The 19,017-nt window shown below is 37.5% G+C and overlaps 1 protein-coding gene across 2 annotated transcripts in view; it reads right to left on the bottom strand.

The window, feature by feature from the left end:
• Window positions 1-14,280: 14,280 nt before the first annotated feature.
• sirt7 (sirtuin 7) overlaps window positions 14,281-19,017 on the bottom strand; it is a 30,750-nt gene continuing 26,013 nt past the window's right edge. The window contains exon 10 of one of the 2 annotated variants that reach the window (XM_081383876.1): window positions 14,281-17,196. In XM_081383876.1, coding sequence (XP_081240002.1) covers window positions 17,169-17,196 — 28 coding nt within the window. In that variant the 3' untranslated portion in view covers window positions 14,281-17,168. The remainder of the gene's footprint in view (window positions 17,197-19,017) is intronic. The other variant, XM_081383872.1, reaches the window with a different exon arrangement.

The raw sequence follows: 19,017 nt of genomic DNA, 5'->3' as shown, positions 1-19,017 counted from the left end.
CAAAGTTTGGTGTCAATATGTCAAGGCATTGCAGAGATAAAGCCTTAATTAATGCTATTAGCATCATGCCTCAACTTTGCTGCTGCGCTATACGAAAACGGTTTCGTCTATCGACACGAAATCCATAACTTTTAGTCGGCACGGTCTGGAGATGATACGATTCGATTTTGGTGAAAATCGGACAAACGGTCTAGGAGGAGTTCGAAAAAGTAGGTTTTGAATGAAAATCAAGATGGCGGACAAGAAGTTTGACCAAATAAGGAAAATTTGGTATCTATGTTCTCGGCTTGACCCAAGGAATCTATTAAGACCAGTGGCATTTACATAGGCCGATGTATTCAAAAGTTATTAGCAGTTTTGGAAATGTTGTTATAACTTTTGACCACTAGGTGGCGCTGTCTCTAAATATTTTGGGTACCTTCAGGGGATGGTGCTGATGGCACATTCTGAGTTTCGTAATATTACACCAATGCATTTGTTTAGTATAGCATTTTATTTCACAAAACTGCATTGAAGTCAATGGGAATTTCATGTTTTGTTCTATTATAGCGCCACCAAGAGGCTCAGTCCCACCATTTTTTTTATGTGTCCTCAGAGTGAGCCCATACATATATGTGTCGATTTTGGTGCAAAAATCTCAATTTGCTTCGGAGTTATAGACATTTATATGAAAAAACACGAAAAAAATGACTGACACATGACTTTGATTGGAAATTAGTACCCCTAAACATCAATATTTTCGCATTTGGGCATTGGCGTATAGCTATCGACCTATGTTTCCAAACTTCTGACGGTGGTTTCGTCTCGATCGGACTAGCGGTTTCAAAGATATAGCCAAATGTTTTTTAAGCGCTAAATCACAACGCTACACAAACCGTAAGGCAAAACCTAGCATGTTTGGTATCGTAGGACTCGGCAATGATTCAGGAGTCTAAAAAGATGAGTTTCGTGAAAATAAGTCGACCACACCCAAAGTTATAAGCATTTGAAAAAAAAAATTCACCACTAGGTGGCGCTGTTTCGAAACTTCTCAGGCTCATTCAGGGCATTGTGCTGATGACCCATACCACGTTTCGTAACAATCCGTTCATGCGTTCATAAAATACAGAATTTTAGCAAAAAATTCAAAATGGCCGACAGCCAAAATGACCGATATGGTCAAATTGGATATCAGTCGACTCGGCATGTTGCCCTGAATCTAACGAGACCAATTGTATGATTTTTGGACAAACTGTTCAGAAGTTATAAGCAAAAATAGCCATTTTTCATATCTCCGGACCAGTAGGTGGCGCTGCGCCGAAACACAGCATGTAGCCTCAGGTCATGCTTGTGAGTACAAGTACCAAGTTTGGTCTGAATACGATAAACCGTTGCGGAGATACGGCCTTACGACTGTTTTTGCTAGCGCTACGTAAAATGTATTCGTGCGTTTATCGAAAACGGTTTGACGAATCCATTTGAATTCCATAACTTTTTGTCAGCACTACCTGAAGATGATCTGGTTCAATTTTCGTGCAAATCGGACAAACCGTCTAGGACGAGTTCGAAAAAGTAGCTTTTTTTGAAAATTCAAGATGGCGGCCATATTTTTATGACGGCAAATGACGTCATAGGGTGCAATCGAATCGCCATGAGCTCAGGAATCAGTGGAAAAAAGAATTTCGCTGATTGGCCTTACGGTTCAAAAGTTATTAGCAAAATAAAAGTGAAATTTTGGACAGGTGGTGGCGCTAGAGGGAATGACTTAGAAACACCAAAATTGGTGTATTTAATGTTGAGACGGTCCTCTATCAGAATGTCAAACCAAAACAACTTTCCCGCAATCGGTTCTATGGGCTGCCATAGACTCCCAGTCGGAAGAAGGAAGAATAATAATAATAATAAATATAGCTGCAAGCAGCAATTATCGGGGCCAAGCGCAAGCAGATGACAGGATATGCCAACATGGCTGAAGGTGTCAGACCAACTGCAACAATGAGAAATTAAAGACATTTAGAGAGGATTTTAGGCGAAATGGCTGAAAAATCATATATAAAGTCATTCAAAATATGATTTAATGGATTATCACTTTCAACCAATAGGTGGCGCAGTTAGAAAACTGATGTGATGTGGTCAGAGTGAAGTGACAATGACACATACAAAGTTTGGTGTCAATATGTCAAGGCATTGCAGAGATAAAGCCTGAATAGTGCTTTTAGCATCATGCCTCATCTTTGCTGCTACGCTATACGAAAACAGTTTTGTCTATAGACACGAAATCAATAACTTTTAGTCAGCACAGTCTGGAGATGATACGATTCGATTTTGGTGAAAATCGGACAAACGGTCTAGGAGGAGTTCGAAAAAGTAGGTTTTGACTGAAAATCAAGATGGCGGACAGGAATCTAGGCCAAATAAGGAAAACTTGGTATCTATGTTCTCGGCTTGACCCAATGAATCTATTAAGACCAGTTGCATTACAATAGGCCAACTTATTCAAAAGTTATTAGCAGTTTTGTAAATTTTGTTATAACTTTTGACCACTAGGTGGCACTGTCTCGAAATATTTTGGATACCTTCAGGGGATGGTGCTGATGGCACATTATGAGTTTCCTAATATTACACCAATGCATTTGTTTAGTATAGCATTTTATTTCACAAAACTGTATTGAAGTCAATGGGAATTTCATGTTTTGTTCTATTATAGCGCCACCAAGAGGCTGAGTCCCACCATTTTTTTTACATGTCCTCAGAGTGAGCTCATACATATGTGTGTCGATTTTGGTGAAAATATCTCAATTCGCTTCGGAGTTATAGACATTTAAATGAAAAAACACATAAAAAATGACTGACACATGACTTTGATTGGAATTTACTACCCCTAAACATCAATATTTTCGCATTTGGGCATTGGCGTATAGCTATCGACCTATGTTTCCAAACTTCTGGCGGTGGTTTCGTCTCGATCGGACTAGCGGTTTCGAAGATATAGCCAAATGTTTTTTAAGCACTAAATCACAACGCTACACAAACCGTAAGGCAAAACCTAGCATGTTTGGTATCGTGGGACTCGGCAACGATTCAGGACTCTAATGAGATGAGTCTCGTGAAAATAAGTCGACCACACCCAAAGTTATAAGCATTTGAAAGCATTTGGTGAAAAAAATTCACCACTAGGTGGCACTGTTTCGAAACTTCTCAGGCTCCTTCAGGGCATCGTGCTGATGATCCATTCCAAGTTTTGTAACGATACGTTCACGCGCTCATAAAATACAGCATTTTAGCACATAATTCAAAATGGCCGACAGTCAAAATGGCTGATCGGGGAAAATTGGATATCAGTCGACTCAGCATGACGCCCTGAATCTAACGAGACCACTTTTATGATTTTTGGACAAACCATTCAGAAGTTATAAGCAAAAATAGCCATTTTTCATATCTCCGGACCAGTAGGTGGCACTGCGCCGAAACGCAGCATGCTGCCTCAGGTCATGCTTGTGATGAGATGTACCAAGTTTGGTCTGAATACGATAAACCGTTGCGGAGATACAGCCCTACGACTGTTTTCACAAGCGCTACGTAAAATTTGTTTGCGCGGTATTCGAGAACGGTTTGATGAATCAACACGAATTCCATAACTTTTTTTCGGCATGGTCTGAAGATGATCTGATTCAATTTTCGTGGAAATTGGACCAACGGCCTAGGAGGAGTTCGAAAAAGTAGGTTTTTCGGAAAATTCAAAATGGCGGAAAATTATTATGACGAAAAATTACGTCATAGGATGCAATCGAATCGCCATGAGCTCACGAATCAGAGGGAAAAGGAATTTTGTTTCTAGCCCTTGTGGTTCAAAAGTTATTAGCAGAAACATGAGTGAAAGTTTGGACAGTTGGTGGCGCTAGAGGGAATGACTTAGACACACCAAAATTGGTGTATTTAATGTTGGGACTGTCCTCTATCAGAATGTCAAACCATTACAACTTTCCCGCAATCGGTTCTATGGGCTGCCATAGACTCCCAGTCGGAACAATGAAGAATAATAATAATAATAATAATAAATATAGCTGCAAGCAGCAATTATCGGGGCCAAGCGCAAGCAGATGACAGGATATGCCAACTTGGCTGAAGGTGTCAGACCAACTGGAACAATGAGCAATTAAATACATTTAAAGAGGATTTTAGATGAAATGGCTGAAAAATCATATGAAAAGTAATTTAGAATATGATTTAATGGATTATCACTTTTGACCAATAGGTGGAGCAGTTACAAAACTGATGTGATGTGGTCAGTGTGAAGTGACAATGACACATAACTAGTTTGGTGTTAATATGTCAAGGCATTGCAGAGATAAAGCCTGAATAGTGCTTTTAGCATCATGCCTCAACTTTGCTGCTGCGCTATATGAAAACAGTTTCGTCAATCGACACGAAATACATAACTTTTAGTCGGCACGGTCTGGAGATGATACGATTCGATTTTGGTGAAATTCGGACAAACGGTCTAGGAGGAGTACGAAAAAGTATGATTTTAGGCGAAATGGCTGAAAAATCATATAAAAAGTAATTAAAAATATGATTTAATGGATTATCACTTTTGACCAGTAGGTGGCGCAGTCACAAAACTGATGTGATGTGGTCAGAGTGAAGTGACAATGAGACATGCAAAGTTTGGTGTCAAAAACAAAGTCCTGCCGTTTGGCCTGTTCTGGCTAAAGCGCGAGTACTGCGTCGAGCGTGGACCTCCGGTCTCTTATGCCTCAAGGTAGATCAAAAATGCATCTCAGCTCTGAAACCTTGGAAAGCGACCGACTGGTACAGGTCAGGTGTAAGCCTGGGGACTTCCTCGAGTGTGAAGGTAGTGTCCAAGGACGCCTCCACCTCGGGATGGGGAGCGCTGCTCGAGGGCAGACCGTTCTTTGGCCAGTGGTCAGAACGGGAAAAGCTTCTACACATAAACTGCCTGGAAATTATGGCAGTTGACAATGCGCTGAGGCGTTTTCTGTCCCAAAATAAAAGGATACCGCGTCTTGGTCCGATCGGACAACATGTCGGTGGTGGCCTATATAAATTCCCAAGGAGGTATCAGATCCCGAAGCCTTTACAGGCTGACGGAACGCCTCCTGATCTGGGCTCAGCATAATCTGCGCTTGCTGAGAGCAGCGCACGTGCCAGGTCACCTGAATGTAGGACCAGGCAGACTGTTCAGGAACAATGTTCTGGCAGGGGAATGGTCTTTACATCCGCAGACAGTCCAACTGCTGTGGAAGATATTCGGCAGAGCGAAGGTAGACCCATTTGTGTCTCAGGAAAATGCTCACTGTTCGGACTTTTTCTCCAAGAGCAGGGATGCGCTGGCTCACATCTGGCCCCGCTGCCTGCTCTATGCTTTTCCCCCCGTCACGCTCTTACCGCAGGTATTAGGGCGAATCAGGGAAAACGGATGCGCAGTGCTACTTGTGGCTCCGCTCTGGACGAACCAAGCCTGGTTCCCAGTTCTGATGCAGCTGACGAGCACTGCTCCATGGTTGATACCAGTGAGGAGGGACCTCCTCTTTCAGGCCAAGGGGTTGATCTGGCATCCCTGCATGCTAGCGTAACCTCGGTTCCCTGAGATGATACAGATGCACCAGCAATACCAACTCTAAATGATATAGGCATTAGCTCAATAAAACACCCAGGATGACCTTTAAAAATGTTAGCAATTTACACCGATAAACTTTAAAAACAGTGTGGCTAAGGTGACACCTAATCTATGTCATCCCTGTTACCCCACATGTCAAAACCTGTTACTATACAAAAGTAACAGGCCTGACAGTAACAGGTTTGACAAATTCAAGCTAATTTGCTAATTGCTAGCTATTAGGGCAAGGCCACAAAAGCACATGTTGTACACTTTGAAAGGATATTACTTGTAGATATTGATTACATTAATTTAAATTTATACTTTAACAATCAGTAACAGTTTTGACATTGCATGATGTCCGCACCTCAGTTAAACCTAATAAATCATCAAAATAGAGTATTATAGAAGAGAGAGAGAAACTTGCTTGTGTTCTAACTGTTGGAATAATGAATGAGAGATGATGTAACTTTCTGGAAGTGATGTCACAGGAATGTACCATTATTTTACAAGGGGTGTTTGGTGAGGGTAACAGGCATGACATGAAATCAGGGGATACCGATAAAATTATTTATATTTTATTAAAAATAATGTATATTTATGCCAAAACATTGCTTAACAGTGACACTATACTTAGAAAAATATGAAAATGTGATTGTTGTATAATTTTGTGTTCAATTTGCAAATTAAAAGTCCTGCTGAAAAAGAACAATCACAGGGAGGGACAGGCCAAAAACTTTACCATTATCAGCATAAATGCAATTTTTATTATTTAAAATAATATATAAATGACTTTAATTTAATGTAATCTTGAGGAAATAATACATAGTACTATTATGTTTTTAAATCACAAATTTATTTGTTGTTATAGTAATTCTACGTCTGATTATTTCTCAGGGACACAAAAGGCACCAATTTTGTGGAATGACCACGAACAGCTTACAACGCCTATTTTACTATGCAGATCCTCATCTGCATATCATTTGCATATGATTATTCATACACGTGATAACGTTTAACGGTACAAGACACATTACATTAATAAAAATCAAGTTGTTGCCTATCCTTGCCTTGTTTTTGAATACATACATCAAATAGTGTTAAATACATTTCAGAGAAAGTTTTTCTCAATCTTTTCCACTGGCCGTATTGTATTTTTAATTGATATTTTTAATGGAAACAGATAGGCCTTGGGCATTATTTGCACGAAACTATTTTCTCAGACAATCTGGTATTATCATGATAAGCAGTTTTCTCTGTGGTTAAAACATTAAAACACAGCATGCCAGAGGAAAAGTGTTCAAAAACATTGCATCCACAACAAATATTTCTATTGACTGAATTTGAATATAAAAATGTTGTAACTTCTGAGTAATGATTTCATGTTTAAGTGCAACTCCATTAATATGAATGGCATATTTAATCTAAATGTATATATTAGAAGTAAAACATAGTTTAAATCATTATTTTATTTATTTAAACTGTTATTTGCGTCAGTTTCAAACGGCCCAATGCGCTCGCTGGCGCGGACATTTAAGAAGGGATGGATATTTGCTTCAAGTGACAAGCTTGGTGAGTGAAATTATATTTGTATTATTTTTCTGTATGTTAAATTTTCTTTTGATTTTCTGTCTAAAAGTGACCAAAAAGACAATTAACTCCAGCTCACCATCGGTGTCGCCAATTCCCTTTGTCTCCAGAATGTGCGTACGCACGGCTCAATGTTTGCTTAAAGGTGCGCATATTCTCCCGTCAAGTTTGTTTTTTATAGATCACAACCTTTGCGTGGGAACTGGCGTACGTACGTTTCCAGCCCCGTTTTGTGCGTACGCACGCTTTATAAATGAGACCCCTGGTGAATAAATGGTCAGTTATGTTAATGTAATAAAGTAAAAGTTATGCTATGTATGCAAGGAGGGTAAATGTTTATTCATTCCCAGATCCCAGCCACTGGGGGAGCTGCGACTGTTGGCAGAGAGAACATTTCCGGTTGGTAGGAAGTTATTGTGTTCCCATTTCTCTAACGGTAAGAACGTGCTCTCATGTGTTGTCTATATAATCTTATTAATCAGTATTTATTATTGCTTATTCATAATATATCTAACATAATTTGAAGTATGTGTATATTAGTTGACGTGTATGTTTATTTGTGAGAAATAGGCGTTAGTTGGTGTTTTAATTTAATGAGGTTTGCTCATTGTGGTGTTGTAAAGCTAACGTTAATCTTAACAAAATAGCATGCAAAAGTATTTTAAAATAATCCTATATGTAGTGTGTTGTATAGATGAGGTGTTTTGAAGGTATGATTCGTTTGAAAATATGTTATTCTCGAATCCTGTGGTCGTTGAAGAGAGCATTAACTTTAGTTCAGTACGTGTAGGAATGTGCGTATTTGTACCATTTTGAGAGAGCCTATCATGATTCATAAGAAAACAACACGAAATGCGACAGACTAAAGTGCGTATTGTTCTGTGAGGTAAATATTCCGGTTGTCATTTGTAGTGCGAATGCTTTTTGATCACGTTTAGTGTCCATGTAAACAATATTCAGATTCATTCATCGGAATGAATTCAGATTGTACGAGTTTTGTTCGTAGATGATTAAAATACGTTCACGATCTACTTTTGAAGAAATATATTATCATGCAATAGTAGCACACATTTTATCAGTTTTCTGGCGTTTCCGCCACTGTACAACGCGACGTGCATTGACATCACATGTTAATGCAGAGGTAGAGTTACACTCACGGGACACTGCAATTCACTAAAGGGCATTATTTGCATTTGCATGGTTAAATATTTCATTCGTGTGCTGATGCGCTGTTCATGCGTGTTTCTGAGCGCATTAAACCCGAAGTGTATGTTAGACACTTAAAGCCTGTTAAACAGCGCCTTGGTTAATGGACTAAGTTGTCTTTGTGTCTTATTAAGCCAATACTTGTCAATAAAAGATTTACGTAAACACATTTGGTTTATGACTAAAGTGAAAGCAAGAAAACATTTGAGAGAAAACTGGGTGCGAGTCATGCGTGTATTAGACGCGTCGCGTGCAGGTCTTAAAGTGACAGAGTAGCCTTATAATAAACATGTTTCGGCTTATCATTAAAAGAAAAGTTCACTCAAAAATGATAATTGTGTCATTTTTTACTCATTCTAAATTTGCTCCAAACCTGTATTAATTTCTTTCTTGTGCTGAACACAAAATAAGATATTTTGAATAATGTATCTATCCATAAAGTTGCTGACCTCCATTGAATTGCATAGTAGGGAAAACTATACTAAGGAAGTCAATGGGGACTAGGAGAAAATAACTATTTGCTGTTGACTGAGAACTTTACTAGTAGCTTTAATACGAATCAATCTATAAATACAGTAAAGTCAATTTAGTGTTTTATTTTTGTATTTTAATGTTACTGTTTAACACCTACTGTAGGTGAAAAGTAATAATAATATATAAAGCATTGTTTATTTGAATATTTTGGTGTGTATATGCAATGTGTATCTTTGTTTGTAATTTTTAATAACAAAGAAAATATTGACAACGATTTTTATGTTTGCCACTTTGGCCTAAATGCTTGCAATTATTTTTTTTTGTTACTTTTTGTTACCTTGTAATGTTTTGTTTAAAAAATAGGGAGATTAGTTACTTGCAAAATGGTAAAACCAACATAAAAAGAACTGTGATAAATTTGTTAATTGTGATTTTTTATTTTATTTAAATAATCGTTATATGATATTTTTGCCACATTGGCCACGCTTACGTGCATGTATGTATTATATACTGGTTTGTTATGTTTTAATTTAAGTGTTCATTGGGATCCTGACATTTGTATTGATGTGTTTTGTTTCATTACTGCAACGAAACAGCTGGTTTACAAAATATTATTTGTTATTATTTCTCTACTTCATTCTACTATTAATTCTATACAGACACTATATAGTGTAACAGATACATATGTGTTAGCTTAGCGATGAACAATTAATTGCATTTGTGATATGATGAAATGCATTTTTTTTTAAGTGCAAAGCTGCGATTACAGTCTGGTCCCGTGATGTGCGAGAGTAAACCAGTTTGTATTGCAGATGAAGCATCAACTTGGCACGCTACGCATAACAGTTTGTTTAATTTATGTGATATTGTGTTATAGATTCTCTCCAGCGATTCTATATTGATTAAGATAATTTCAGATTTATGTCTTAGCTTAGTTTTAAAACAGATACATGATGATGCGTGTGCTTTACAAACAACCACATTCTGCTTGTTTCTAATTCCTCTCTGTCACACACACACACACACACGACACCACTCGAACCTTACGAGAAATAATATTTAATGAAGTTTGACGATCTGCGTGATGGCATGCGTAGAAACACGTCTGTGCAAATAAAAGTGTATAGTGTTGCCTCTGTGCTACTTTACGTATTCTAATTATGTAGGCCAGCACTCTTAAATATTATAAATATATGCATTGAGTTGCATTCTGCTCCTATCCTCAATTAAATATTTAAAATTTACTCCATTGGTTTCACATTCAAGGCTTAAGCTAGTCCAAGGGTAAAATGCATGTTTGAGTGATTTTAGACATATCTTAAAATATATATTATATTATCAAAATATATATTATTTAATATCATTGTTTTGTCTCAATATGCACACTAGTAATGTTTTTTCTAGGGCATGTTTATAAAACCTACTTAAATATCATAATTGAACTAAGGCCTAATCCTGGTTTAGGTTAAGCCCTGTCTTTGAAATGATGCCACTGAGATTAATTTGCTTCTAATGTGGAGAATAACTGTGAAATGATTACAATATAAAATCATTAAAAGCTCAAATATTTTTAATAGTGATTATTTGGTGAATGTGTAATGTAGTACATTTTTAATAGATTGAAAAGACTAATTATATATATATTTTTAATGAATTTTATGAGTTTGTCTTTTTAATGAAACAAATACTGATACTCATTGAAATTGATTATTATAATTGATTATCATAATTGGTGACTAATTGTCTATTAATGTTGTGTGAACTGAATTTGAGATTTTTCCTTGTGTTTCAGAAGACTTTCAGAAGTAATCTAAGGTAAGGCCTGGTAAACTATTTTTTATCTATGTGAAAATATAGGTAATACAAGGCATTGTGTAGAAGTTAAATACATGCTTTATTTTACAGTTTACAAGTTAATTGAATCAATTGGTCATTGGTAATTTAGTTATAATGAAAAATTATTTTTGTACCCGTGTATTTTTGTGAATGTAAACACATTTGTAATGTGTTCAGGAGAACGTTTTTGTCAAAAAGGATGTACAAATTAAGGGCACAAATAAATATATATATATATATATATATATATATATATGTCTGTATATGTCTGTGTGTTTTCATATAATTGCAGATGCCACGTGGAAAGGGTTTCCGTCGGTCCCGGGCGGCAAAGAGGAGGAATGCTGAGCGCGTTCTGCTCACTTCCTCCATGGAGTTGGCTGAGGTTATGCCTCCTCTTGAAAAAAAGGCATCGTTCTCTGGTTCTACTGTCGAGAGCCTGGATTTCCAAAACTTTCCGGCAATTGCCAAAAACTTCCAAATACCTTCCAAAAACCTTCCAATGACTTCCAATAACCTTCCAATGACTTCCAATAACCTTCCAATGACTTCCAATAACCTTTCAATGGGTTCCAATAATTTTTCAATGGTTTACAATAATCCCTCAATGGTTTACAATAACCCCTCAATGGCTTGCAATAATGTTTCAATGGATTCCAATAACCTTCCGATGTGTTCATCTCTTGATGTCGATAACTCTGATTATTTTCCACAGAGAGTCTTACAGGGTTCCTTTCATCAAGCTGATTCCAGATTTGGTTTCAACCGTGGCAGACAGTGTGCAGCAAACAGCATCACAGCAGTCATGATGAGTGTGCTGAAGGATGTGCTGACGTGGACAAGAGATGACCTGGATGCTGTTCTGTTGCATGGAGATGACCTGTACACATCCATGGACTTACAGGGGAAGATCAATGATTCAGCATGGCGTGGTTATGTTGCTGTTCCAGAATTGCCAACTGTGCACACACTCTTCAACACAACATTCTCAATAAAGATGTCAGATTCTCTGAGTGGTGTTTTTGGTAATGATGTGTATGATGGTGCATTGAGAGGTGTGTGCATGTCTATAGAGGATGCACTTCAGAGGGCCCTGTTTCAGTCTGATGCATGTTTGTTGAACGTTTATGGCTACATTTGTGCAGTTATAAAGGCAGGGTCAATGTTTGCTGTGGTTGATTCCCATTCACGTGATGATAAAGGTATGGTTAAGTCTAATGCAGGCACAAGCGTAGTAGTTTATTGTGACGACATTTACATGTTGTTTTATCATGTTGATAACCTTGCCACATCACTGAAAGGTCAGGGAGAATCATTTGAAGTGACGGGTGTGACAGCAACAGTAATCGATAAGGCAACGAGTGCTGAGATGCGTTCATGTAGGTCTGGTCAACAAGGCAACGTCGCACAAGTTTCACCTACGAGTGCAGCAGAGCAGAGTAAGTGTGTTGGAGACTCTGGTGAACGAACATGTGCACAGAAACCAGCAACTATGTGCAAATCTGTTAAGACATGTCTGGATTCAAGTAAGAAAGATAAACGGGTGCAGACCACGTCGAAAGTTTCACATGTGAGCAAGTTGCATGACAATGTATTAATGGATGATGTCATTGTTGGACCTACAGTTAATGCCGAGTTAAGTTCCAAACCTTTAACTGTTGAGACAAGGTCATGTAAGTCTGTTAAAAAAAGCGTCACACAAGTTTCACGTACGAGAGCAACAAAGCAGAGTAAGTGTGTCGCAGACACTGGTAAACAAACACGTGTAGACAAACCAGCAACTATGTGCAAATCGGTTGACACCTGTGTGAATTCAAGTAAGAAAAATAGACGTGTACAGACAAAGTCCAAAATTTCACATATAAGCAAGTTACATGATAATTTATTAATGGATGATGATGATATCATTATTGGCCCTACAGTAAATACTGAGTTTAGTTTCAAACCGTTAACATATGCAGATGAGGATGCTCTGTGTGCATGCTTACAGCTGACTAATGAAAGCGTTGTTGTTCAAGCCACAAATGTGTGTTCTTTAGGAGTACCGTGTAAAACAAAGGGCATTAAAGGAGACGGTAATTGCTTGTTTAGATCAATAGCACATGCAGTATGCGGCAATCAAGAGAAACACCTGAAAATCAGGCGTGCAGTTGTTAAACATCTGGAAGATAACAGTTCTAAATTTGTGAAATATTTAAGAGAAGAGGACAGATCAATGAAAGATTATTTGACACAGTCTAAAATGTATTTTTCAGGAACGTGGGGAAGTCATGTGGAATTATTTGGTCTAGCTGATTTTTTAAAAATAAATATAATGACCTTTAATGATGACAGATGGAATGCACACGCCCCTACCGAACAGTCATTTACAGATAATGCAATCTATTTGAAGCACTGCAATGGAAATCACTATGAAGTTGTTACATGTGTTAAACATAGAAATCAAGCTAATGTTTGTGCACAAGCTTGTAACATTGAAGTGCATGATCAGAGGACAAATCGCTGTTTGCGAAAAAGGAAATTAAATGACACAGATGAGAACTCTAAATCCAAAAGAGCACGTGAGCGATACCACAGCAATGCCGATTTTAGGCAGAAAAAAATAGAGAGTTCTAAAAAGAAATACCGTCAAAACCGAGAATATAGGCAGAATATGATTGAAACTTGTCAAACCAAATACTGTGAAGACACTGATTATAAGGAGAAGAAACTTGATCAGCTTCGAAAGAAATATAAGAACAATATTCATGTACAGGAGTCAAAACGTGAAAATTCAAAGATTAAGTATTCCAAAAATGCTAGTTTTCAAAGACTTGTTCGGTACTATTCTCAGACCAAGTATAAGAGCAATAAAGCCTTTAGAGCAAGTGTGTCTGAATATTCAAAGAATAAATATCGCACAAACCTCGCATTTAAAGCAAGTGTATGTGAATACTCGAAGAGAAAATATCGCAGAAATCTTGCATTTAAAACAAGTGTTTGTGAATACTCAAAGAGAAAATATCGCAGAAACCTTGCATTTAAAACAAGTGTTTGTGAATACTCAAAGAAAAAATATCGCAGAAACCTTGCATTTAAAACAAGTGTTTGTGAATACTCAAAGAGAAAATATCACAGAAACCTTGCATTTAAAACAAGTGTTTGTGAATACTCAAAGAGAAAATATCGCAGAAACCTTGCATTTAAAACAAGTGTTTGTGAATACTCAAAGAGAAAATATCACAGAAACCTTGCATTTAAAACAAGTGTTTGTGAATACTCAAAGAGAAAATATCGCAGAAACCTTGCATTTAAAACAAGTGTTTGTGAATACTCAAAGAGAAAATATCGCAGAAACCTCGCATTTAAAACAAGTGTTTGTGAATACTCAAAGAGAAAATATCGCAGAAACCTCGCATTTAAAACAAGTGTTTGTGAATACTCTAAAAAGAAATACCATGACGATGAAAATTTTCGTATGAGTAAAAAACAAAAAAGATCTGAAATTTCTGCAGAACAGAGGGAGAGACAGAAAGACATTGATTTCACTATTAATCAGTTTCATCAAGAAGTCAATACAGGTCCAGAATTTGTTTGCTGTGTTTGTCATCGTTTATTGTTCAGAAAACAGGTCGTTGAATGTAGAAGAGATTGCTATAAAACCAGAGGTCAACAAATTACTGATTTGGCTGAAAGATGCATCACATTGAAGTATTTACATGAATGCAGCAATGAATGTGAGAATAGATGCCATTTATCAGCTAATCCGGCTTGTAAATTGTGGATTTGCTATACATGTCATCGTAAAATCCTTGGTGGGAAACTGCCTGAAGAGAGTGTTGCCAACAACATGCATTTGGTGGACGTTCCAAAAGAACTAAAAGGTCTGAACTCGTTGGAAGAACATCTTATTGCACGCAATATTCCTTTTATGAAGTTGCTTTGTCTTCCCCGTGGAAAACAGAATGGCTGTCATGGACCTGTAGTGTGTGTTCCTGTTAATACCACAGATGTCTCAAATATTCTCCCACGTAATGAATGTGATGACCACATGATAAGAATAAAACTGAAACGGAAATTAACATATAAAGGCCATTATGAATATAAATATGTCAGCACTGATCGTGTCAGACATGCACTGTCTTATTTGATGAGACATAATAAATGGTATAATGATGTTGAGTTTAATGAGCAGTGGGTAAACTCTTTGAATGCAACTGATGAATCAGACAAGGATGCTGATGATTTTGAAGTGGAGGAACAAGATGTAACTGATAAAAATGATGATCATAATGGAGCTGGAGATGATCCAGAGGAAGATATAACATATATTAAAGAACAAAATGGTCTTCTGTCAGACACATCACTACAACCTGTTGATCTGGGTTCAGAAATAATTGATCAACATTTTCATGATGTACTAAATGTTGCTCCAGGAGAAGGTAACAGTCCTGTTAGGCTACTAACTGAAAAAGACAATGAGGCAAAGTGTTTCCCTGTTCTCTATCCTACTGGTGGTCCAACATTTCATGACGAAAGACAGGAAAAAATCACATTGTCACGATATCTAAATGCAAGAATTCTAAATGCAGATGGACGTTTTGCACACAGCACAGACTTCATTTTTTATGCACAATATATATCAGAAGTTGATCAAATTGTGTCTAATGTATCAATTGCACTGAGAAAAGGCTCTGAAAAAAATTGCTTAAAGGTAACACAAGATATGCTGACGGACTCTGATTCTTTGCAAAGAATACTACATTATGATGAAGGATATAAGTTCTTAAGACCAGTAAGAGGAACTCCTCCCTATTGGATGTCTACGCAAAAAGATCTGTTTGCCCTGATAAGACAACTAGGCATACCAACATTCTTTGCATCTTTTAGTTCTGCTGATCTGAGATGGCCTGAAATGATGAACACTATTATTAAGCAAGAGGGGAAACAAATAAATGCTGATGAGCTTGACTGGTCTGAAAAGTGTGGACTCATAAGACGAAATCCTGTCACTGCAGCAAGAATGTTTGATCACAGATGGCATTGTTTTCTAAAAAATGTCATAATGTCACCAGCAAAACCTATTGGCCAGATAAAAGACTACTTTTATCGTGTTGAATTTCAACAGCGTGGTTCTCCTCATGTTCACTGTCTGTTTTGGGTGGAAGATGCTCCGAAGCTCAATGATAATGACGCAGACAATGATCCTGCGGTTGCTGAGTTCATTGACACTTACATCACTTGTGAGATACCACCAGAAAATGATACTGTACTTTACGAAACAGTGAACAGTGTTCAGAAGCACAGTACAAGACATTCAAAAACATGTCGCAAGAAAAATACAGTTTGTAGATTTAATTTCCCACGACCACCATCCAGTCGTACGTTTATTACAAGACCAAGTCATGCAGATGAGTTGAAAGGGAAAGATGGAGATGACACAGCAAGTGCAATTACAAAGAAAGTCAAAACTGCTTTATATTCTGATGTCAATTTTGATTCAGTTGATGCCTTTTTTTCATCTATTGGGATTAATCAAACTATGTTTGAAAAAGCATACAACAGGTGTACCAAAAAGAAAAGTATTGTCTTGAAAAGAAATCCAAAAGATGTTTGGGTAAACCAGTATAACAGAGATTTACTGCGTGCTTGGCAAGGGAATATGGATATTCAGTATGTCACAGATGCTTTTTCTGTAGTGGTCTATATAATCAGTTACATCACAAAAGCAGAACAAGAGATGGGTCTGTTACTCCAGCGTACTCAGAGCGAGGCTATGAATGGAAATCTTGATGCTAAAGCGTCATTAAAACAGTTGGGAAGTGTCTATCTGCACAATAGAGAAATCTCTGCTCAAGAGGCTGTGTACAGACTAACAGGAATGCATTTGAAGGAATGTTCTCGTAAAGTACAATTTATTCCGGTAGGACAAAATCCTGTAAAGATGAGTTTGCCTTTGAACATGCTGCGAAACAAAGTGGAAAATGACCAGTCTGATGATGAAAGCAGTTTTTGGATGACAAGTCTCATTGACAGGTACAAAAACAGACCAGAGAAAGAACCACTAGAAAACATATGTCTTGCCAGGTTTTGTTCTGAGTACAGAGTTCTGACAAAATCAGAGGTTTCTTCACATAACAAAACAAATGAAAATGAAATAATTCAACTGAATAATAACAATGGCCATGTCAAACGAAGGACACGAACTGAACCTGCAGTAGTGAGGTACCCAAGGTTTTCACCCACTAAAGATCCAGAAAAATATTATCATTCATTGCTGCAGCTTTTCTTACCATATTACGATGACTGTGATCTGAAGCCGAGCAACTATACCACATATGAGGAGTTTTACAAAAGTGGTGTCATAAAAAGTGGTTGTGACGTGAAACTAGTGAAATCCATTGTTGATGGCAACAGAGAATTGTTTGAAAAGGAAAGTGACAAAATAGACAGAGCTAAACAGCTTTTAGAGCAAGATGTGTATTTAGAAGATGCTTGGGCCCAGATATGTCCTGAAACAGAAAAACAGCGTGATGAATGCATAGAACTGATGAAGGATAAACTATTGCCTGATGAAAATGACACTCAAGAACTTATTCCAGATCTTACAGGAAATCCTCAAACTGTGTGTACAATTGAGACAAACCACACTACAATGCCAAGAGATGATGCACTGCATTTACTGAGGTCACTAAATGAGGAACAATCTGCTGTGTTCTACAAAGTGCAAAAGTGGTGTCTACAGAAAATACTTGGACAAAACCCTGAACCATTTCGATTATTTCTTACTGGTGGAGCAGGCACAGGAAAAAGTCATCTTATTAAGGCAATACAGTATGAGTCTTCCAGACTGTTATCTCAGCTGTCTGAGAATCCTGATGACATTACTGTACTTTTAAGCGCATCTACAGGAGTTGCCGCATATAGCATCGGAGCTTCCACTTTACATCATACATTTGCAATTGGTGCAAACGTCAAACTGCCATATCAGCCTCTTGGTGATGACAAAATAAACTCTTTACGGACAAAATTGGGTAGTTTGCAAATTTTGATTATTGATGAAGTGTCTATGGTTGACCATCGTCTGCTGTCATATATTCACGGAAGGTTGCGACAAATAAAACAAACTGGTGACTACTCTCTCTTTGGAAAAGTGAGCATTCTTGCAGTGGGAGATTATTTTCAGCTTCCGCCTGTTAAAGGCACTGCTCTCTATGCTGATGCAAAAGGAGTAAACCTATGGGAGAATAACTTTGAACTTGCTGAATTAACTAAAGTTGTTCGACAACAAGATTCAAGTTTTGCTGAAATGTTAAATCGGCTCAGAGTACGAAAGAAAAACGAATGTCTTGCCACAGCTGATATTGCTATGTTGAAAAACTGTGAAACAGGAGAGACTTGTAATGATCTTCACATATTCTCTACGAATGCTGAAGTTGATAAATACAACATTGAAAGACTACATGAATGTTGTCCAGAGGCAATCAGTATACATGCTCAAGATTATGTGAAAAATTCAAAAACTGGACGAATGGAACGTAAAGTTGGATTTCATACAAAAGTTTTCAATTCATGTTTGTCTGCATGCGTTTCCCTGGGTATTGGAGCAAAGGTCATGTTAAAAAAAAATATTGATGTTGCAGATGGTCTCGTCAATGGAGCTTTTGGTACAGTGGTCCACATCAGTGAAAGTCGAAACAATGATGATGATTTCCCGTCAGCTATTCATGTGGAGTTTGATAATCCAAATGTTGGTAAAATTCAGAGATCTAAAACGCGCCAGAGATTTTCACAAAATTCAACAGTAATTGAAGTACAAGAAGACCAAGTCACAAATGATGGTGGTATAAGGCGTCAGTTTCCTCTCAGATTAGCATGGGCATGTACAGTTCACAAAGTTCAAGGACTCACAGTAGATAAAGCTGTTGTATCACTAAAGAAAATCTTTACAGCAGGGCAAGCATATGTTGCATTGAGCCGTGTAAGATCTCTCAGTGGGCTAATAATTGAGGACTTTAAAGAGTCGGCTATATTTTGTAATGACAAAATTGAGTTGGCCTTGAAAGATATGCCAAAATTCCCTTTGGAAGAGTACAGTTTTACTAAATCACTTGGTACATTCAGAATAGCACTGGTTAATATACAAAGTCTGAAAGCTCACATTCAGGATGTTGTTGCGCATAAAGCTCTAATGAACGCTGATTGTATTTGTTTGACAGAAACGTGGCTAAATGCTGAGGACAAAGCACAAGAACCACAAATTCCAGAATTTGTGTTCAAGCACAACCCAAGAGCTAAGTGTTATGACAACAGTACTGCTGTTTTTACTGATC

This window comes from Scardinius erythrophthalmus, assembly GCF_964197995.2.
Source record: "Scardinius erythrophthalmus genome assembly, chromosome: 14".
Classification (NCBI taxonomy): domain Eukaryota; kingdom Metazoa; phylum Chordata; class Actinopteri; order Cypriniformes; family Leuciscidae; genus Scardinius; species Scardinius erythrophthalmus.
The sequence above is the reverse complement of the archived record's forward strand: the minus strand, read 5'-3'. Positions and strand labels throughout refer to the sequence as shown.